Raw genomic sequence first — 22636 nt, 5'->3', positions numbered from 1 at the left:
CTGTGGGAGGTTGAATCAAGTTTGGTCTGTGCTGCCCAGAGCCTGAAAAGTCTCTAATGGCATTGGCAGTCTAACTATAAATACATATAAAAGCCCATGTTCCAGGACTTCCCTGGCAGTCCAGTGGTCAGGGATCTGTGCTTTCACTGCAGAGGGCACAGGTTTGATGCCTGGTTGGGGAGCTCAGATCCTGCGTGCCTTGTGATGCACCCCACCCCCACCCCCACTCCCAAAGAAAGCCTGTGTTCCATTCTGGACAAGCTTGATTTGCACATTTTTGGTGCACTGCCATTGTATTTTCAGCACTCAAATATGCAGAATTTGTATCTTTAGAGAGGCTATGTCATCTGCATCATACATCAGAGCCTCCACCCCTCTCTCACAGAGCTGGGAATAAGCAGGGTGAGAATCTCCCAAACACCAGTGGGAATTCTGTTTTCTTTGCAAATTCCTAGAAGGAAGGGGATAAAGATGAGGTTTAGGATTAGCGACCGCAAAAATGTACAACAGTGCTGAGAGGATCAGAGCTCCATGAGTTTAGTCTGGAAAGAATTCATGGAGAAAGAGAGCTTTGAACATGGTTTGCAAATCTTTGACAGATCTGTGGCTCCCTTTATGCATATTTAAATTTTTTTTTTAACCCAAGAAAACCCAATAGTCCCAATTCTTTTCTGCTCACGTATGGAATGTGGCATACACATGTAATCTTTCAAAGGGAAATATTTGCTCACACTATTTTAACAAAGTATTCCTCTTTGTTCGATGTGCAGCTGTGATGGCTTATGAGTCACCTAGAGCAGTGTTTATCAAAAACTGAGCTGAGCTGAGACCTTTTAGTGGGTTGTAAGGTCAACTGAGTGGGTCATGACCAGCACTTTTTAAAAGGAGATAATCGAATGGAGGAGAAAAGAATAGCAAATAGTTTAGGACTGTAGGTGTGCTTTTGCACACATACTGAGTAACATTATAAAATGCACTTTTTACAGCCTAAATCTGGCATCAGAAGACCTAGGTTCTAATTTTGGTTCTTCTATTAACTGGGCTTTCCTGGTGGCTCAGCTGGTAAAGAATTTGCCTGCAATGCAGGAGATCCTGGTTCGATTCCTGGGTCAGGAAGCTCCCCTGGAAAAGGGCATGGCAACCCACTCCAGTATTCTTGCCTGGAGAATCCCATAGATAGAGGAGCCTGGCGGGCTACAGTCCAGGGGGTTGCAAAGAGTCGGGCACGACTGAGTGACTAAGCACAGTATTAACTATGCGACCAGAAGCAAGTACCTAACATCCCTTCCCTAAACTTGACTTTCAGGATCTGTAAAATGAAGGGCTCTGGTAAAATTCTATGCTTCAGTAATTCCATAGAATAGGAAGAATAGAAATTTATTCCTGCACAAATGTCTACAGCCCAAAGTCAAGTAGAAACGGGCTGAGGGTCTTTTTGGAGGATAGTTGCTTTACAATGTTGTGTTAGTTTCTACCATACGGCAAAGTGAATCAGCTATGTGCATACGTATCCCCTCTTTCTTGGATTTCCTTCCTACTTAGGTCACCACACAGCACTGAGGAGAGTCCCCTGTGCTATACATAGGTTCTCATCAGTTATCTCTTTTATACATAGCATCAATAGCGTACACATGTCAATCCCAATCTCCCAGTTCATCCCACTTCCCTTTCCCCCTTGGTATCCACATGTTTGTTCTCTATATCTGTGTCTCTATTTCTTCTTTGCAAATCGGTTGATCCATATCATTTTTCTAGATTTCACAAATATGTGTTCATATACAATATTTGTTTTTCTCTTTTTGACTTACTTCACTCTGCATGCCAGTCTCTAGGCCCATCCATGGCTGCAAATGGCACAATTTCACTCCTTTTTATAGCTGAGCAATAGTCCATTGTACATATGTACCACATCTGTTTTATCCATTCATCTTTCGATGGACATTTAGTTGCTTCCATGTCCTGGCTATTGTAAACAGTGCTGTAATGACCAGTGGGGTGCATATATCTTTTTGAATTATGGTTTTCTCTGGGTACATGTCCAGGAGTGGGATTACTGGGTCATATGGTAGTTCTCTTTTTAGTTTTTTAAGGAAGCTCCATCTTGTTCTCCATAGTAGCTGTACCAACCTACATTCCCACCAACACTATAGGAAGGTCCCCTTTTCAGTAGAGAGTGTTTTTAATTATCTGTACGGTGGCTCCTCCAATGACATCTATGTGGCCACTCAAGACTTGGCTAAGATAAGCCTTTCGATCCATCTGGCCACATTGTCCAAGGAACGCTAAGCTTACTGCAGGCTTTATGGAAAGAAAATATCAAATTATAATAACATTTTAAAAATAAGTATGTCAAAGACAGAAATCCTGGCACAGGATTGCTTGTGGTCTAAGCCTCTCCTCTACCAAAACTTCATCTCCCTGAAAAAAGAAGTATAACAAGATACACAAAGCTTTGTGGAGCTGGGGACCATGCCGTGTGAGCATCAATATACTCCCTGTTGGTCCCCTTTCACACGCAGTGTCACAGATGCATTCCAAAATGAGAGGTTCCTTCACAAGTTCTGCACCCCGGGCTTCTCCTCACTTCTCTGCAATTGACCAAGTGTCTGACTTTCACCTTCACTGGCGACCCCCAGGCCATAGTTTGTTGACCCCAAGTCTAGGTGATCCCCAAAGTCTCTTTAAGTTTCAACAGTTCCTTTAGGTTAGAAGTCAATTATTTGGATACCAGATACACAATACATTCAATTTAAGATCCGAGATGTAAGAACATCAGCAGTTAACTCGTTTTTTAGATCGCCTTTTTCTCTGGCTGTCAGTCAGGCCTCAAGAGCAATCCGCCACGGCATTGCCCTGTGGATCAGTCCTAGCTTGAGTCAGGATTTTGCTGAGACTTCATGGCCATCAGTTCTCACAGGCACACATTTCAGATGGCCCAGACAATTTCCTGTATATGCTACACGTATAGCATTGCAATGTCCTTGAACCTGGTCCCCTCTAACCTCTGAAACTGAAATGTAATGGAACTTGATTTAAGTCTCCATAGTTGATTATAGCACAATAATTGTAATGTTTTGTAATCATGTAATTGTTTATCTCTTTCATTACACGGTGAATAACTTGAGGTGTACAATTTTGCCACTCTATGGTGAGATTCCCCTCCAGCAAGAGCAGCTCTGGGCACATTCCAGGCTCTCAATAAAGGCAACTGAAACTCAGTTCATCACTGGGGAAGATAAAAAATGTGATCTAAAAGAACAAGTGGACTACTGGAGTTCTTACATTTGGGATCTTACATTTAAATGTATTGTGTATCTGGTATCCAAGTAATTTGCTTCTAACCTAAAGGAACTGTTGAAACTTACAGAGAGTTTGAGGATCACCTAGACCTGGGGTTGACTATGGCCTGGGCGTCAAATTCAGTCTATCACTTGTTTCTGTAAACTGGGTTTTCTTGGAACACAGCCGTGCAATGTCCACAGCTGTTTTGTGCTACAAATGCAGAGTTGAATCATTACGACAGAGACCGTATGACCCACCAAGCCTGAAATACTCATCTGGCCCTTTACAGAAAAAGTTTGCTGGCCCCTGATCTAGACAGAGCGCCACTCTAACTTTACATGCAAGGGCTCTGAGGTCAGGGAGAGGAAGCGACTCATTAACAGCGGGCTCTGTGTCTCCACTCCCCCGGGGCATCTTCTTCCTTATCTCCCTCTTCCTTCACCTGAATAACAAGAACTCACTTTGGAAATCTGATTCAGCAGAGCCAGAAAACTGCTGGGAGGTCCTCTGACTGTGCCGGGGAGACGTCCCTGGGCCTCTCAGAGCTCTCACGGGATGTCCTCTTTTCCCATGCTTATCCATCTGAAGCAGTGGTGGGGTTTCTACCTGAACCCGAACTCAGTCCACCCTGGATTCAGACAATGTGAGCATGTTTGGAGAATCACAGCACTGGGCCTCCTAAGAGGGCTTAGAGTTTGGAGAATCATAGCGCGGGCCTCCCAGAAAAGAGTTCATCTTACGGGCTTCCCAGGTGGCTGGTGCTAGTGGTAAAGAACCTGCCTGCCAATGCAGGAGGTGTACGAGTCACGGGTTCCATCCCTGGGTTGGGGAGATCCCCTGGAGGAGGGCATGGCAATCCACTCCAGGATTCTTGCCTGGAGAATCGCATGGACAGAGGAGCCTGGCGGGCTACGGTTCATAGGATTGCACAGAGTCGAACACGACTGAAGCAACTTAGCATGCATGCATAAGGAGCAAAGGGTAGAGGTGCACAAATCTGGGTCCACATGGGAGGAGCAGAAAACACACGTGTTCTTCCCTCCAGGTACTCAGGACACCTGCCTGAGCTCCAGGGAGAAAGGCTGCAATAATGAAAGAATTACAACTAAGTGAGTGAGATTTCCCTGGCGGTCCAGTGGTTAAGACTCCGTGCTTCTATTGCAGGGAGCACAAGTTTGATCCCTGGTTGGGAAGCTAAGATCCCATATGCCCCCCGGTGCAGTTAAAAGAATAACAACAACAACAACAACAAAAAACCTAAGTGAGTGCCACAGCACCTGGCAGGGCACTGAGGGTGTAAGACAGACAGGATTTGTGGCCCCGCTGCAGGGGCTTTGGCACGAGTGGTGGTGTGGTTGCCTCCAGACAGCTTCACGGGCAGATGCGAGCTCTCTCACAGAACCCAGCCCAGCAGGCTGGGGCAGGACTGGATAAAAACGATGGATGTGAGTGATCACCCAGCGGACTCCTCTAAGTGTGCACGTGAAACGCCCCTTGGGGACCCCTGGAACCATTGAGGGGACTCTGATGAGGTTGGAGGATTCATGGTAGCAAATGGGGCTAAAAAGGTGAAACGCTATTGTTTCTATCCCTGCCCAGAAGGGCAGGTGGCACTGAGCGTGACTACGGCCAATCCCCCACCTGCCTCGGCTGGCGTTAGAGCGCCGTAGAGCGCGAGGCTGGACTCTTCCCAAGTCATCTCCTCGGATGTGGACAGTTAAGCCTCCCAAGCTCTGCTGTTGAGTTCATTAACCCTGGTTCAATAGGGCAGGGATAAACTCCAAGTCATCTAACAAGCAATTCCCTCACTGTCAGATGCTGCTGCCTATAAATATAGTAGTCAATGTAGTTGATGGTATTGGCACAGCCAACCTAAACTTGAGTGGGATCCAAAGGAAAGGCTTTTGGCCTGTGAGGGGAAAAGCGAAAGAGAACAAACACCTGCTTAACAACCGTGATTCCCATTTATAGTAGGACATATTGGCTCATAAATAGGGCTTAAAATAAGTTATTCACTCCACTTGAGTTGTTACTGCCACAAACTAAAGACCATGGAGGGAGGTGTAAAAATGGCAAAAGACTGAGGCCAGGGAAAGCAGGCAGTCTCTGCAGTTTGGGTTAGATATAACTTCTTTATATAACGCCTTTATATATATATATGGGCTTCCCTGGTGGCTCAGATGGTAAAGAATCCACCTGCAGTGCAGGAGACCTGGGTTCTATCCCTGGGTTGGGAAGATCCCCTGGAGAAGGGAAAGGCTACCCACTCCAGTATTCTTGCCTGGGAAATTCCATGGACTGTATATAGTCCATGGGGTCATAAAGAGTCAGACAAAACTGAGCGACTTTCATTCACTTCACTTATATAGACATATATATTCTTTATTCTTTAGATATTCTTTATACATCTATTTTATATTAAATAAAAATATTTACTTAAAATACAGACTATGTATTTGGCTGCGCCTGGTCTTAGTTGCAGCACATGGGATCTTTAGTTGTGGCATGTCCAGATGATCTAGTTCCCTGGCCAGGGGTTGAACCTGGACCCCCTCCATTGGGAGTGTGGAGTCTTAGCCATTGGACCACCGGGGAACCTCCTTGGGTTGGATGACTTCTGAGAACGATTTTCTAGTCTTACCTATGATCATATGCGGTGAGTTTATTTGTATGCAAATGATCTGAAGAGTGTGTTAAGAAAAATTACCTAAAACTTGGAAATAAGACAAAAAATATTACACGTGCCCTTTAGTGTCATGCCATCACACTGTCTAACAAGCCGACCTAAGGGTCATCTGATGCTTGAAGAGAGGTAACCTAGTTAGACTTACTAATTATTAATGATCCAGGCCCAGATTCTCTAGGAGACATTAACTTCAGAATATTGCTAGGCTACAAATGGCTTATATTCAGTAGAAACGCAAATGAACTCTGTCAGCTAGAAAATGTAACCCCCAAAGGTCTGATCTTATTGCCATGTGTGACATTAACTAGCTTTATCTACTGTGCAAACTTACTTCCACATCCTTTCTTTCAAGGATCATATGAAATAGTCCGCTGTATTCCCCTTTGATTGAGCTTTGCCATCCTGCTGATTCTCTCACTAATGAATTAGATAAATTTTTGACTATATGTCTGTATGAGAATCTTGGGGTTTTTTTGTAATTTATTTATTTTAATTGGACACTAATTATTTACAATATTGTAGTGGGTTTTGCCATACATTTTATAGAACCCCGCCCCCGCTCCAAAATTCACTGTGGGCTTCCCTGTTTGTAATTATCCACCTTACTCTTGATGTATCATAAATTGGACTCATCTGGCTTTCATTTCCCAGCTGGCAGTTTAGACAAATTTCTTTTGTTTTTCTTAAAAGATGAAAGTTCCTTTTATTTCTACTATGAAGCTAATTCACTTCAGCAAGTTCCTTAGTGACCTTTTGGGCCCAGCATTGTACTGGTTACTCCATGAATTACAGAAGAAAGGTCAGAGCCCTGTCCTTAGGTATCTCACAGATTAGTTGAAGAGATGAACCTTATGCATTTTTAAATAGTCATCAGAGTTGAGACATGCCTGTGATAAGCTCAGACCAGCTAGCTACCTTGAGCTCTGAGGCTAATCTAATTTTACTCAAGGATCCAGAAAAAAAGGTAGCAAGAAAGATGAGTGTGGCTGTGACAAGTTTCTGCCTCTCTTGGCTCTTGCCCAACTCATCGGCCTGGGAGATTGATTTCCCCTCCAGCCAGCATCTTGTTCAGCATTTCTGCTCATCATGCCCCTGGCACTGCTTCCTCAGAGGACTGTCCATCATCCCTAAACCGTTGCTGGTCCTCTTGATAGATCAGCAGACAGATGCTGGGGATACAGATGGAAATTCAGAAAATATCACCTGATTCACAGACTCATTCCTTCCTTCTTGTTACCTTGCTTGGCTTCTGACATCAGAGAGAATCATCATGCAGTCTGGCAGTTAATCAGGAGGAGTGCGTGCGTGTGCGTGTGCGTGTGTGTGTGTGTGTGTAAGGTAGGGATGGGAGCACCTGGATTAAAAGGGAGAAGATTCCTGGTATGAATTTGAAGGAAGAAAGCTTCTAAATGGGGTGTCCTCTAACCTCTCTTAATTTTTATAGGTCCATCTTTGAGAAATGTTTTAGAGAATGATGCTGACTGTACAGTCTCTTCTAGGTCAGAAACAAAGGCCAGTGTGTTCATTGTTGAATCAAACAGAGAGGGGGTGGAGAGCAGGCTTTGGCACCCACATGTCCATTTGGATGAGAGGCTAAGAACTGGGTAGGGTTAAGTGGGGAGGAGGCAGAGACACCACAGACATCTCTGGCCACACTTCCATTAAACAACTTTATCAATGAAACCTAGCTGGGGTCTCCCAGTCCCTTCAGATCCAGAGAAGGTCTGTTTGAAATGTCTGCATTATTCCAAAGGGGGAGCTCCCTCCCAGATTTCTGTGAACTATTAGGGGCTGTATATGATCTTGTCTATCTCTGGCTCTCACTTTCTGCCCCTGCTGAGTTTGCGTTGTCTGCCCTACCTCTTATGACTGTTTCTTCACTTTCACCCAGCTTTAACCCAAACATGGAAGAAGAACTTGGCCCCCTTTCCATAAAATAACCATTCACACAAGGAGATGAAAGAGATTTACAGGCAGCAATGGAAACTATTTAAAATTGAATAGTGGATATTCCTCTTCTTAAAAGTCCCTTGGCCACTCTGCCCTATTGCCCTGCTATCTCCTAAATCCTCTTGCTCTTTTATGCAAAGGCAGTGTGGTACAGTGGTTTTAGGGACATGAAGGCTGCCTGCTGGAGTTCATATCCTAGTCTAACCCTCACCAGCTGTATACGTTAGGTAAGTCCCTTCACCTCACTGTGCCTCAGTCTTATCGTCTGTGAAATGGAGATAATAATCCACTTGCTTCATAAAGTAGTGAGAGCATGAAGGAAGGTATATACGCAAATCAGCTCACTGAAGAGGGCATGGCATCACTGGGTACAAGATAAATGCAAATCAAAACCACAAGGAGCTACTACTTCATATCTGGACGGCTAGCATTCAAAGTTCAGATAATAACAACTGCTGGTGAGGGTGCAGAGAAATCTGATCACGTTACATCCGAATGTGATGTGAGATGGGTTAGCTGTTTTGGAAACCAGTCTGGCAGTTCTTCAAATGGTTAAACGTAGATTTACCACACGTCTCAGAAATTCTACTCTAAGAGAAATGAAAACACAGTAACTTGTGTTACCTGAATGTTTGTCGTTTAGTTGCTAACTCTTTGCAACCATGTGGACTGTAGCCCTCCAGGCTCCCTTTGTCCATGGGATTTCCCAGGCAAGAATACTCGAGGGGGCTGCCATTTCCCTCTCCAGAGGATTTACAGAAGCACTATTCATAATAGCAAAACGTAGAAACTATCTAAATGTCTATCAACTGAAGAATGGATAAACAAAATATGGTATAACCACATAATGAGGTATTATTCAGCCACAGAAAGAAATGGAGTATTGACACATGCTGTAATGTGGCAGAATCTTGAAAACATTATGCTACACAAAAGAAGCCAATCACAAAAGGCCTCATGCTGTATAATCTTTTCATATGAAATGTCCAGAATAGGGAAATCTACAGAGGGTAGATTAGTGGTTGCTTAGGGCTGAGATGTGGCAGTTGCTAAAGGAGTTTATAGCTAAAGGATATACGTTTCTTTGTGAAGCTGATGAAATGTGCTAAAGATGATCACAGTGATGTTTCCATATAACCGTAAATATTCTAAAAGACAACTGAATTGTATACTTTAAGTGAGTGAATTGCATGGTATATGAACTATATCTCAATAAAGTTTTTTAAAAAGAGAGAGAGAGAGGATGTACATTTATATTTACAGCAGTACCTAGCACATAGGAGGGGATTCCCTGGTGGCTCAGACGTAAAGAATCCGCCTGCAAAGTGGGAGACCTGGGTTCGATCCCTGGGTTGGGAAGATCCCCTGGTGGAGGGCATGGCAAACCCACTCCAGTATTCTTGCCTGGAGAATCCCATGGACAGAGGAGGCTGGTGGGCTACAGTCCAAAGAGTTGCAGAGTCAGACATGACTGAGCGACCGCACAGCACATAGGTGAGTTCTGAGTCCTGAGAGGAAACCGTGCAACATTTAGATGAGTCGTGTGTGTGTGTGTGTGTGTGTGTGTGTGTGTGTGTGTGTGTGTGTGTGTGTGTGTGTGTGTGCGCGCGCGCACGCGTGCTTGGAATTTTCCAGCTAAGAATACTGGAGTGGGCTGCCCTTTCCTTCTCCAGTGGATCTTTCCGACTCAAGGATCGAACCCGTGTCTCTTGCTTCTCCTGCACTGGCAGGCGAATTCTTTACCACTGCACCACCCGGGAAGCCCTAGATGAGTCATGAAGGAGAGATTAATGAAAGGTCTATTCCCAAAGATGTAGAAAGGGGAAACTAACAAGGTGGAGTGTCCCGTGGGCAAGAGGAGGGGATCCAGAGAGTGAGCTGCAGCAGCAGAGGGTGGCCAACAGGAGCTGTGGTTTTCAGAGCCAAAGCAGCCCCATGCCTCCCAGCAGCCCACCAGGGAGGAGCCAGGAGAGGGGGTGCTTTCTCACGGTCACTTCCCATCTGCTGGGACGTCCCGTCATCGGCACACACAGGGAAGCCCGAGACGCCCGCTGGGGAGACCATAGATGTTGTCCCTCCAGACTCAATTATGTGGACCAATTTAGCCTTTCCCTTTCCTGGTGCCCTCGTAACAACCCCACCCTAGGACCAATCTTTTAGGATCCAGCTTTTCCTATTACTGGCTTAATAAGGTAGTTTCTTAATGACTGTTTTCTTACTTGGTCACTTTTCTCCAGCAAAATATTTGCTGCCGTTTGCAACCACAAACTTGCTCTTAGAAGAGTTAGAGAAAGAAAATGAAAGCATGAGAATGCTTCTCCCAGGCTAATCACAAAGAGCGGAGTGGAGGTGGGCAGATGGAGACGAGCAGGGCTGAGCTCCTCACCCTCACCTTGAGGCCCAGCGTGCTAAGTCGCCTTGGTAGGGTCCAACTCTTTGTGACCCCGTGGACTGTAGCCCACCAGACTCCTCGGTCCATGGGATTCTCCAGGCATGAATGCTGTTGTGGGTTGCCATGCCCTCCTCCAGGGGCTCTTCCCGACCCAGGGATAGAACCTGCATCTCTTATGTCTCCTGCATTGGCAGATGGGTTCTTTACCACTAGCGCCACCTGGGAAGCCTGCGGCCCAGTGCAGGAAGTAGCAAGAATACCTGTTGAAAAGAGACAGGTTCTCAACTTCCCCTTCTAGTAAGGATACCTACAGAGGCCTGTATTTATTCTTCCCAGGGGCTATTTTCTCCTGCAGGTGTGGCCCCTTCTAGGTAGTCTGGTGAATCTATATGTGGATTAAGGTCTGGGCAGAAAGTGGGTATGGCTACCTGCTATTGCTATGGGCTGAATTGTGTTTTCTCTCAAATCTATTTGTTGAAGTCCTAACCCCCCAAACTTTAAAATGTAACTAACTTGGAGACAGAGACTTTAAAAAGCTGGTGAAGGTAAAATAGGTTTTATCAGGGTGGGCCCTAATTTACTACAATTTACGTCCTTAAAGGAAGTGATTAGGACATAGGCACAGACGGGCCATATGAAGTCACAGAGAGAAAAACCAGTCACCCACAAGCCAAACAGAGAGGCCTCAGAAGAAACCAACGCTTCAAATGCCTTGATTTTGGATGTTTAGCTTCCAGAGCTGAAAATAAATGCCTGGGGTTTTTTGCTGCTTTCTCTTTTTGGCCGTGGTGGGTCTTCATTGCGGCATGCAGGCTCTCTAGTTGTGGCGCAGACTCAGTGGTTGCGTCCCAGAGGCTTAGCTGTCCCACGGCATGTGGGATCTTAGCTCCCTGACCAGGGATGGAACCTGCTTCCCTTACAGAAGGCACATTCCGAAGCACTGTCGGTCCCTCCTGTCGGCCTTCATCCCTGCCTCTGACACACGCAATGTGGATGCCTCATTGTGTCATCTGTTTGGAAGCTTGTTCCTTTGGCCCCTGTATACCTGCTCCCTTTTGCTTCCCTCTCTCCAAGCCCACCCGAGGATCTGCCACTCGCAAACTGGCACAACCGGTAGTTACTCAGGGTGATATGGTCAGCTTTCCTCTGCAGAATATCCAAGGAGCTTTTCTTGGGGGTGGGTGGTGGTTTGGAAAATGCAATGAGCAGTAAGACAGTGGTTGTCCTCAGCCTCACAGAGAGGCCGTGATTGAATCTGATAGTGAATTGTGGCAATTTCACTGGGATGATCATTTGAAGGGGGACTTGAAAGATGAGTACGAGTTCAACAGTGGTGACCGGGCATTCTGTGCAAAGGAAACAGGATGGCCAGAGATCTCAGCCCTTTGACCTTGCTCTATTTTCTTCCAGCATTTAGCACCACCTGAAATTATATTTTTATCTAGCTTCTAGTTGTTTATTTTCTGTCTCCCTCATGCACTCTAATTCCCTGAATGTAGGAAGCAGGTCTGTCCTATGTGCCCCGAAGGATTCCTGGCACATGGTGGGTGCACAGTGCATATGTGTAGCATGGATGAACCAACAGGCAGTCCAAGCAAAGGGAGGGAAGGGGACTTTGATGATATCTACAAGTACTTATGTCATTTCCTTTCATCCGCGTAATCCCACTCCCCAAGAAAGGCAGCATTATCTCCATGTTACAAATAAGGAAACAGAGGTAAGAGAACGGCAAGCAACTTGCCAAAGGTCACACACCCAGTAAAATGTAAATCTGGCATTGAAGCCTAAGCTACCAGGTTCCAAAGTCTGGGCTATACCAGGAAGAGGCTAACAGAGGCCTGAACTACGTAAAGCTGTGGGAAGGGAGTTGCATTCGCGCCTAAGGGGTATTGTGCTGATAAAGTGGACCAGACACGGCCACAGGCCGGAAGAGAGAATCCTCTGCAGTTTCATCTCCATCTGAGCTGCTGGCCCTGGCCCTCTCAATCACACGGGGATGAGAGAGAAAACACGTGGCATTGGCCACTAAGGAGCTGGTTCACTTCGGAAGACTTAGATACCTACCTTCTCAATGACTGTTCCCCCACAATACGGGGACAGATACCAGCTTTACAGTTGTTGTGAGATGATGTGGGTAAAGCACCCAGGCCAGTTCCTGGCCCACAGTAGGTGTTCAATAAGTATTAACTCCGTTCTCTTTTCCCCATGGCCTCCTGCCATCTTTTCATCTGGGATATACGGTTCCTGACAGGAAGACCAAAGAGGGAGGAAGCGTAAAGAGGACATCTGCTCTGGGGCGGGTAGGGAAGCGGACAGTCTTAGGAACGAAGGTAGCAACAGGCCAGGCCTGGAAGAGGTAGGTGGATAAGAGGCCAGGAAAGTGCCCCGCGGTTTTCTCTCCAAGGAAAACTCTGACACTCTAGAAGGAAGATTCCAACAAGCCACCGGAATCCTAAATCTTGTACTCAATCCGCCAGAGCCTGCTGCAGGTCAAGCAGGGGACCATGTGACTTGGGCCTCATATATACAGATTTGGTTGTATTTCCAAAGGAAGTTATTTGCTGAGTTATTATAATTTCGGGTTTGTGTTTAAAACATTAATTTTTTAACAGTTATTTGTGAGTTTGATTATGGATTGCACCTGGCAGTGATTTTCCATTTCTTAAAACATAATGTACAGTGCTCTGTAAAACCTGATTCCTGACAGAAATATGCTATTTGTGGGGTCATTTTTAAAAGGTGTTAACTCATAAACAATTAAATTATAGCATAAGATTTTTTTTTATTGTTTTTGAATTTCCATATTTCCTCTGTGTTGGAAATTTTTTTTTTTTTTAAAGAGGCCTGGGTTTTTCCGTCTCACAGGACAGCAAGCAGCCTCTCAGAGGCCGTCAGAGGGGAGGCGAAGAGCCTGTTACTGAACTTGTTTACAGCGCCACCTGGTGTTTATACCTCATTAAACTCTAATGCCGCCTCTTCCTTAAGCCCTGAAATTTGCTGAGTAAAATCCCCACAACGACTTTCTGAGGCACTCCCTCTCTCAAGATTTCTTTGTCATTCACTTAAAAAGAGTAAGGCTGGTAAACCAAAATGACAGCTGATGCGCAACGACTTTTGTCTCCTTTTAGCTTCGTATAAATGTGGGAAGGAAGGTCTGTTTGTAATACTAGTTAAGACTGAGCAGTGACTATGTGCCAGGGAGTGTTCTAAGTGTGCTGCGTGGATTAAATAACTTAACTATTATAACAACTCTAGAGATAGGTATTATTATTAACATGCCCATTTTACAGATGCAGCAACTGAGACACAGAGCGTTTAAGGAATTTGCCAAAACTCACACAACTAGAAATTAGCAAAGATTTGAAGCCAGGCAGCCTTGTTCCACTGCCCATGATTTTAACCACTGGTATACTGCTTTTCCCGGAGAAGGCAATGGCACCCCACTCCAGTACTCTTGCCTGGAAAATCCCATGGATGGAGGAGCCTGGTAGGCTACAATTCATGGGGTCGCTAAGAGTTGGACACGACTGAACGACTTCACTTCCACTTTTCCCTTTCATGCACTGGAGAAGGAAATGGCAACCCACTCCAGTGTTCTTGCCTGGAGAATCCCAGGGACGGTGGAGCCTGGTGGGCTGCCGTCTATGGGGTCGCACAGGGTCGGACACGACTGAAGTGACTTAGTAGCATACTGCTTTTCCATGCAAGTGCATGTTTCAAGAAAAGTTATCTTCTTAATTTTAGTTGGCCTGATACTAAGAATTTAATTTCTCTGGGTGAAGCTTGATGGATCAAGGATAAACAGAGCAGCAAACAAGGTAAAAAATAATGCCTTCAATAATCCTCTGCTATATGAGATATTAAGCTTCTCAGAAGCATAGATTGCCCTTTAGAATGTCATACAATCCAGAAGGATGGTATACAGAACAACTTCATTAGAGTTTGTTTATATACCTCCCTGCACCCCAGTCAGGAAAGTATTATATTCTCCTCAGTCTTTTTAAGAGTTCAACAATATCAAATGTCTCCTTTAAGAGGGTAATAATAACAATAACAATAGCTATAGTCTACTGAGTGCTTTTTCTTGGTTTTTGTTTTAGAGAAGCAATGATCTAGTGAAAAATAATGTGGATTTGGGGGGAATCGTACTACCTGGGCTCAAATCCTAGCTGTTATTGACTGCGCAAGTTCCTTGACATATCTAGGCCTTAATTTCCCCTACAGAATAGGAAAAATGATGGTGCCTACTTCAGAAGAGTGTGTGAGGATGAACTGATTTAATATTCGTGGGGTCGCAAAGAGTCGGACACGACTGAGGGACTGAACTGAACTGAAAGAGTTAAGAAGAGTTTCCAGCACGTAATAAGTGCTTCCGAAAATGTTACCTTGTTGTGTAATGTGCCAGGCACCATGCTAAACAGACAGGTGACAAAACCACCTTTCAATGCAAGGGTCTCTCTATATCAGCTGTTGGCTGTTAAAATTATTAATGCAGAAAGGAATCTGAGAGGAAACACACCAAGATGGTAATCACTGCCACCAAGTAGGTGTACTTTCATTGATATTCACTGTTTGACTTGTCTGCCGAATAAGCATGGGTTGTTTTCTAAAAAGAAGACCAAAACTAAAGATTAACAGAAAAAAAAAAGTTAATTGAAGGAACTAAGGATGACTGACCGAGAAAAAGAAGTCTCATGGAGAACACGGTGAATGTCTTCAAATTGCTGAGAGTTGACAAGTGGAAGAGAAAGACCTGTACTTCAGAGCAAGGACTGATGGATAGAGTTTCAGTCTCTAGTGACCAAAGGTGACTGAAAAGCCACAAGGGATAGCTCACCCTTGAAACACGCACGCGAGGCCGGAGAACGCCTCTAAGAGACGAGGAATAGGCAACTCATGGTCAAGTGGCAGACTGGGTCATAAGACCGCTCTATTCCTAATTTTTCATTTCCTAATTTTGCTTTGAAATACACCTGAAGAAATGCAAACACAGGTGATCACCAACTTGCAGAGAACTGACGTCTGTTTTCTTGCCAGGTCTTTCCTCCTCCCATGTTTCCATAAACCCTATGAGAAGACACGTGTCCTCCCTCTCTCTTAAGGACCCAGTTGGACTGGAGAAGACGGGAGTGGTGGCCCCGAAGCCAGAGACAGCTTAGCGCTCAGACCCCACTGTCACCAAACTCCAGACACCGGCCCTGAAGCACAGTCCCTATGCTGGTTACTGCAGAGACGAGAAGGAGGGAAGAACAGGCAGGGCCTTTGGACCTCAGGACTCGTGATCCCATCTCTGTCCTCTGTAGCAGTAAGGAGCTGCGGACGATAGAGCCTGGCCTCGGCGGCTGAAACAAACGAGGGTTAAGGTTTTCACAGCGGAGGTTGCAGGGAGAAGGACACGCAGAGCTGCGATGGCAGCTTCAGGATGCGACTGGGGAGCCAGGCTCTTGCTGCCTTTCGGCGCCACCATCTTCTGGGCACAGAAGATGGGCACAGGGCATCTTCTGTCCCGGGGGGCTTCGACCATCACTTCTGTGTTCCAGGCAGGAAACAGGGAAGCACAGGAGGCGAAAGAGGTGTTCTCAAAGTGCTCCCCTCAGAATCTGCTCCAGAGTTTAGTGCTCGCTTCTCTGGCCACACCTTACCACCAAGGGGATCGGGCACTCTTTGTCACCCAGTGAAACCCAGGGTCCCGTTACTAGGGAAGTAGGAGGCGAGTACAGGACACCGTCTCTCACGTCCCTCTGTCAGGATGGCAAGGATTGTCCCCCACTTTATAAACACGAGACAGCTGAGAGGCGGCCAGGAGGACCTGCAGAGAGCCACAGCGGGGCGGTGGTGGTGATGGTGCTGGCACCCAGCTCGGGGCCGCTTTTGGAAAATGATGAACACAGAAGGCAGAGACTCATGAACATCTGTGGGCCAACAGCAGGTGTGAGCCCAGGGCCATCTCCCTGCGGGGAGTCGAACTGGCAGATGAGAGGGGCTGCAGAGGGCAGCGAGGACAGGGGCCGCAGGACTCCGGGCTCTGTGTCATCCCCTGGTTGGCAAGAGCTCGACGGCTCTGGCCTTGGCTCAGCTGGGAGAACAGATGGGCAGGGATTCAGCACAGCTTCCAGAGCAGCCAAGCGGCAAACCTGCCTTCCTTCCCCGTGTCAGCCGAGGTTATGGTTCCCACTGGGTCCCAGCCAGCGGCAGAGGCTCAAGCCTGAAGCCCCTGACAGCTCGGCCAGGACTGTGCCATTCCCTGCCCACCGTGGAGGCCAGGATGAGGACCACCGAGCGCAGGGGTTCCTCCAGCAGCGAGGGCGACACAACCGGGGGGAGAGGCCCACCATGTTCACATTTCTCTGTGCAGGGCGAGCAAGCCTTGTGGCGATCCGATCTCGGCCCTAACTCCTTTGGGGCCCGGGACTCCAACCACTGAGATGGCAGCCTGTTTGCGTGGTAGAGGCCTGGAGCTGTTCTTGCACATGTCCTGGTGTCCCACAGGAAAGACGGCCACGTGGCCAGTGGTATAAAGGGGAATCCAGGAATCAGACTGAAAAGCCAGCAGCGCACATCGAAAGAAAAGCGGGTCCTCAGGGAAAGAAGGAAAACCATGAGGGGATAAGAACACACATCCCGCTTCAGAAAAAAAAAAAAGACATAAGATGCTTGCATAGAATTTTATTGCAGCTCTGGCTGGAGCGTACCGTATAAGAAGAAGAGACACAAGTCTTTAGAAAGACATGTACTTCCTGCTGTCAGCTGGACGTGGTGGATGCACGTGGAAGGAATGACTAGGGAGGAAAGGAGGGGTGGGGGTGGGGGGGGTGCTTTCACCTTCCAAAGACTACATCAATTTTGGATTATCTGTGTTATCTACTCCCAGTTCACCAGCTCTGACATTAAAAGCGGACTGAAACTTGTTTAGAATTCTGTCTAGCCGGAAAAGCTTTTTTGCATGAGACTGAAGTTTGTTTAGATTTCTATTTAGCTAGAAAAGTCAGAAAGGCTTTTTTGAATGGTATGAAGATGACGACCAGAACGCCTCTGAAGACAGAAGCTGGAGAAGAGATGGGAAGGAGAGGGTGGGCCAGCGGTGGGCCCCACCCGAGGCGGCTCCCTGAGAGGAGCGGGCTGTGCACTTCCAGCACACTCTTCCTCCGGGAGGCTGGGCACCCCGCAGCCACCTGCAGACTGCACAGTGAGGCTCTTTGGATGATTATAAAGTACTCCCAACCCTGTTCCCTTATCCCTGGCCTTCTGTCATCTTGAGATCCTGGACTCATCAAAGCTACGCCCTGCGGCCTGAAGGTCTGCTCGCACAGCCGAGGGCGGGCTGGGCAGCAGGCAGCCAAGGGGGCTCCCACCCCACCCGCCTCCCCCCTTCTTCAGCGGCCCCGACGAAGGCACCATCAGGGCGGAGGCTCCACGAACCCCCTTGGCCCTCTGGGGTGTGAGGAGTCAGCAGGGACACGTACCCACCCCGCCAGGGCCATCTGCACTCAATTACAAGCCCTTTGGAAGCTGGCAGAGGGCTGTTTAGCTGCCGCTGGTTCTCTATGATTAGCTAGTTCTTGTCTTTTGAATACTGCATATGGTGCAGCCAGCTGTAGAGAGCATTCATGATTCGAAGCTCTTTTCCCCTCAAAAAGAAAAGTGCTAAGCTAGTTTTATTACCAAGGGAAGAAGAAAAAAAAAGTTTAAAACTCTTACTTTCGGGTTAAGTTCCTTCTCCTCCCTTAAAATTCTGCCTCTTCCCAGGAGTGGGACCATTCCATGTTCTGTTGTTACCAGCACTATACAGGCACTCGTTTGCTCAAGGTGAGCCTTGCGAAGAAATATCAAGATCGTGTGTAATTCCAGCTCAGGCGTTTTTATCCAGAGTTCAGTAGACTCTCTCCTCTCCCTTATTTTTTATGGGAGACCTGATGTGAAGGTATCCTTGTAATGAAACCACTCCAGATTCCACTCTCTGTAATCAACTCAGGAGCCAGGGCCACTGCTGAGGCTTCTTTACCTTCTTTCCCAGGTGCTGAGCCAAGAACAGAAGCAATATGGCTTTGTTCACACTTGACACTCTCGGTGTTCTCTGTGGGTAAGAAGAAGCTAGCTGGCTATAAGCCAGCATTAAAGTCAGTAGGAAAGCTTAATAAAATGTGTATTCCTGGGGCTACATCACAGACTTGAAATCCAGGCTCACATGTGAGTGGAGATCCAGAGAAGATGGAGATTTGGGAGTCTTGTGACTAGTGATAATGAAAGCCACGAATCGGCTACAACTCACAGGGAAAAGAGTCTGGAAATAGAAGACGAGGGTAATCAGAGTCTCTTCTTCCTCGTTTCTCTGAACCAGGCAAATAATTCTTTTCTCATAACACACAGGCTCTCTGGTAAACAGCGGCACAAATATGCCAATAACCACAGGGCACTCTATGGATAAAACAGCTCTTTGTAGATAAATGTGTATGTGTAACTGATTCACTCTACTATGCACCTGAAACTAACAAAACACTGTAAATTAACCTTGTGGCTCAGCTGGTAAAGAATTCGCCTGCAATGTGGGAGACCTGGGTTCGATCCCTGGGTTAGGAAGCACCCATGGAGAAGGGAACAGCTACCCACTCCAGTATTCTGGCCTGGAGAATTCCATGGACTATTCCATGAGGTCGCAAGGAGTCGGACACAACTGAGCGACTGTCATTTTCACTTTTAAATCAACTATACTCCAATAAAAATTTAAAATATGTCTTAAAAAAAAAAGTTCTTTATAGTATGAGTTTGGCTGGTTTAGGACTATAAATTTGCAAAACTTTAGGAAACCATCTATATATGGGATGAATAGTTGTACTCTCCATATTGGGGAAAGAGAGACATAAAAATGCCCATATAAACATTTAGCAATTAGAGTACCCCAAAAGTAATTTCACTTTTTTTAAACAAGAAATTTTAAGCATGCCCAAGAATAATAAAATCTGTTCCAATTATGGATTGTTCCACTGAGGATAATGGGAGCCACAAATCGCACCATCTGAGAAGAGAGTTACAAATACGGAAAGGGAGAGAACAAAAGGAAGCCTGTGCCGTCAGTCTGAAATGGAGGTACGGGATAAATTCATGGTTTTCGATACGGATACAGAAATAAATTTAGATGTCATGGGCACACAGGTATGTGCATACATGTACACACATGCAAATATTCCCAAACTCTGACTGCTGAGATGACCTGGGACCAGTGGCTCCACAGCAGTATTGAGCACACTTAGCACTCAAATCTTAGTTTTAAAATAGCGTTCCACTAAGGAAAGCAGGGCCGGAGTGATGAAAAGGGCAAGACAAACCTGGACTGTTCTACAGTGTCAGAAAATAAAGAAAACTGCCAAGTATAAGGGGGACATGTCAAGAAGACACAGGAGTCACCTTGAAGAGGCTCCTGCTGGCCATACCTGAGATTATTTAAGCATCTGAAGGAATAACAGTAATAATCAATTATAACTCACTGTATAACAAAATGAAATGACTCCATATTCGTAATATTAATATAAACTAATAAATAAATGGGGAGTGAGTGATCCTATAGTGAAAAAGGCTGGCAAGCACCACCTTAAACAAGTGGTCGGTTAGTGTTATAGTGATGAGACAAGGGGAAATCACACGCCACACAGCATGCGGGATCTTAGTTCCCTGAACAGTACTGAACCCAGGCCACGCCAGTGAAAGTGCCGAGCCCTAACCACTGGATGAGTTCCCTAAAGCTGTTTCTAAAAGTGCAGCATCTCAGTGTAACAGACAAGTGACTACGGCAATGATGAAGACAAGTGGTGAAGACGAATTTGCAGCGTCAAGAGTTTCACAAAATTATTTCTTGAAATAGAGTAGAAATTGTTATTTTATATAATGTGATTTTTAGGTACATATTTTAACCAAAACACTTATTATTATGAGTTAAAGAAAGATCAGTGGATGAATATACTCTTCTAGGTTGAATTAAAATAAAATATGTAAGGTTTAAAAAAGTTTGGCTGGGAAAAAGTAACAGTTTTGCAAAACCTGTGCGATCCAAAAGATGATATTCAACAGCAAGAAGTATTCCAGTTTCTCACAACCAGTTCTCACAAGCATATAATGTATGCCTCAGTGTAAGAAGGTGTCAAATAGAAACAGGCAAATCTGACAGACTTTACCAAGCATGATAAATTCGAGGTAAAATCACAATAAAACAATTTACAGCTTACAAAAAGATTCACAAGTCGAGGATTCCTTCTATCGACTTCTCAGAGCCCCACGAGCTCCTCCTGACTTCTCAAAAATAGACTGTACCAAAATCTGGTCTACGCTGAACTTTTCAGGGATATATGATCTGAAAAGGAAGAAGTGTCTGAGAAGACGCTGCCCGGTGCCCCTTCCTGCTAGCAGCCCTTCTTTGTAGAAGCGATCAGAATCGGGTCCAAGCAGTGCAGAATCAAGCATCATGTATCACGCCAACACTGTTTCCTGTGCAACCAATTATCATCTTTCTCCGGTAATGAAGAGATGTACGTTCTTCTTGGACTGCAGCATCTGGGCAGCCCGCTCCACCCCAACCACGGCGGCCAAGCGCTGGGCGTCGTACTTGGAGTAGAGGACGGTGCAGGTCCAGGCGGCTTCCTCGCCTCTGCTCGTGGCTTGCAGCATGTTACAGACTTCATTGTAGAAGTGTGGATATGTTGGCAGTTCATAGAAAATCAGGTTCCTGATGCCTTTTATTGTGTATCTGCCAGAAGGAGAAAGAGAGGCTATGTCTACAGGAGAAATTTATGGAAAAGCCACCTCGGAATTTTATAGGGACATAGTCACTCATACCGCTTCATGCTAACAATAACAGACAGACCAACGGTTACTCTAATTTGAGCTGGAAGGGCTCATTTTTTGTGATAACATGTTTGAATTCCTAATGTTTGTTTTAAGATAATGATAAAATGAATTTGCCTTTCTTGAGCCTGCTCTGAGCAGAGTGAGGTAGGCTGGCGAAGAATAGAAGACAAGGGTTAAAAATCGGTCACCAAAAATTTAAAAAGCAGACAACTTCCAATTTAACACTATCCTTATAATCAGGGAAACAATGTTCTATAACGGAGATGAGGTCTGATCCAGTATATGAAATAAACTGCAAACACTGTCCCATTAAGTCTTTTCTTGTCACTTTGACAACATGTTAACTCCATGGCAGATGTCCCAAGTTCATCCATTTACAACACTGTGTCCAAGGACCCATCAAGCATTCTGGGAAGGCAATTAGTTTCAAGAGCTTCCTCAGGCTTTCCCTGCCCCATAGGGCTGCACCGTGGTGGTGGGAAGGCATACCCTAAGGACTCGCCTTGTGGTTAGGTCGAGGTCAATCATTCCCCCTAACAAAAGATTTCACAGGCTGATAAGGTTCTGATTTTTCCCGTCAGACTCTCTCAGACACAGCTGATGTTAGACTTCCTCGGGAATTTTATTTTATTCATAAGAGGATAAGTTTTCCTTGTCTTTTTATCCCATGGCTCAGCCTTCTCTCTCTGGAGAACTTCCTCTTCCAGAATATAACTGCAGTCCATAACTTGGTTCATTTTTCCACATCCCCTTTCCATAAAGGAATTCTAAGGGCTAACGAATGAAGTTGACAAGACACAGTTCTGCCGCAGCAGTTATCAAAACAAAAACACCCAAACATGGAGTTTCACTTCTGCTTAGTATGTAGAAAATTCAAGAGAATACCGCTTCCATGCTAACAAGAAAAAGCCAATCCACAACAATGTTACTCTCCTTGAGCCTGGACAGCCGATGTCGTGAGGCAGCCAGGTGAACCGATTCAGGGTGCCCTGGTGTGTGTTTAACTGGTTCTCAGTGGGGGAGTGAAGATGCTGATGTGAAGTACTTGCCAATTTCTGTGGTGTAAACCCTTCATTTCAAGTGACCAATGTCATGCTCCTGAACTTGGAAATGGGAAGAGACGTGCGACCAGATCTCAAGAGCAGGTATGAGCCAGCTTCAGCCCATCACCGATTGAATTCCAGAGTGACAAGCTCATCTGAAGAAAGACGGGACACTTCATCTTAGGCAGAGCACGGTGGGAAAGGGGGCAGCTGCCATGAAAGTGGGTAGGAAGAAAACAGCTACACTTTCAACAAGTTCTCATAGGCAATTATGGGTTTGCATGAGAGTTCAGGATTCCTGGGATTTTTCACGAGGTCTTTTCCACAAGCCTCCACTGGGAGCCCTGAAGACAAGGCAGAAGACCTGGGAGACCCCGTGGGCGGTGGAGACTGGAAAACTCACTCTTTCCCCAGATCCATACTGTATATGAAGCTAAAGCCTGAAGC

At 45.8% G+C, this 22636-nt stretch overlaps 1 protein-coding gene across 5 annotated transcripts in view; it reads right to left on the bottom strand.

Moving 5' to 3' along the window:
- The window catches only part of UTP25 (UTP25 small subunit processome component), a 70019-nt gene that overhangs the window by 22975 nt on the left and 24408 nt on the right, over window positions 1-22636 (bottom strand). For 2 of the 5 annotated variants that reach the window (XM_081489639.1, XM_081489640.1), the window contains exon 12: window positions 16962-21045. The exons of 1 other annotated variant lie outside the window; for it this stretch is intronic. In XM_081489639.1, coding sequence (XP_081345765.1) covers window positions 20802-21045 — 244 coding nt within the window. In that variant the 3' untranslated portion in view covers window positions 16962-20801. Of the gene's footprint in view, window positions 1-16961; window positions 21046-22636 lie in introns of those variants that run through there. 2 more of the 5 variants (XM_081489643.1, XM_081489641.1) reach the window with 2 other exon arrangements.

The sequence above is a fragment of the Giraffa tippelskirchi genome, chromosome 5 (assembly GCF_054371585.1).
Source record: "Giraffa tippelskirchi isolate mGirTip1 chromosome 5, T2T-mGirTip1v1.2.pri, whole genome shotgun sequence".
In the NCBI taxonomy this organism is placed as follows: Eukaryota; Metazoa; Chordata; class Mammalia; order Artiodactyla; family Giraffidae; genus Giraffa; species Giraffa tippelskirchi.
This window is presented reverse-complemented; position numbering and strand designations above follow the sequence as displayed.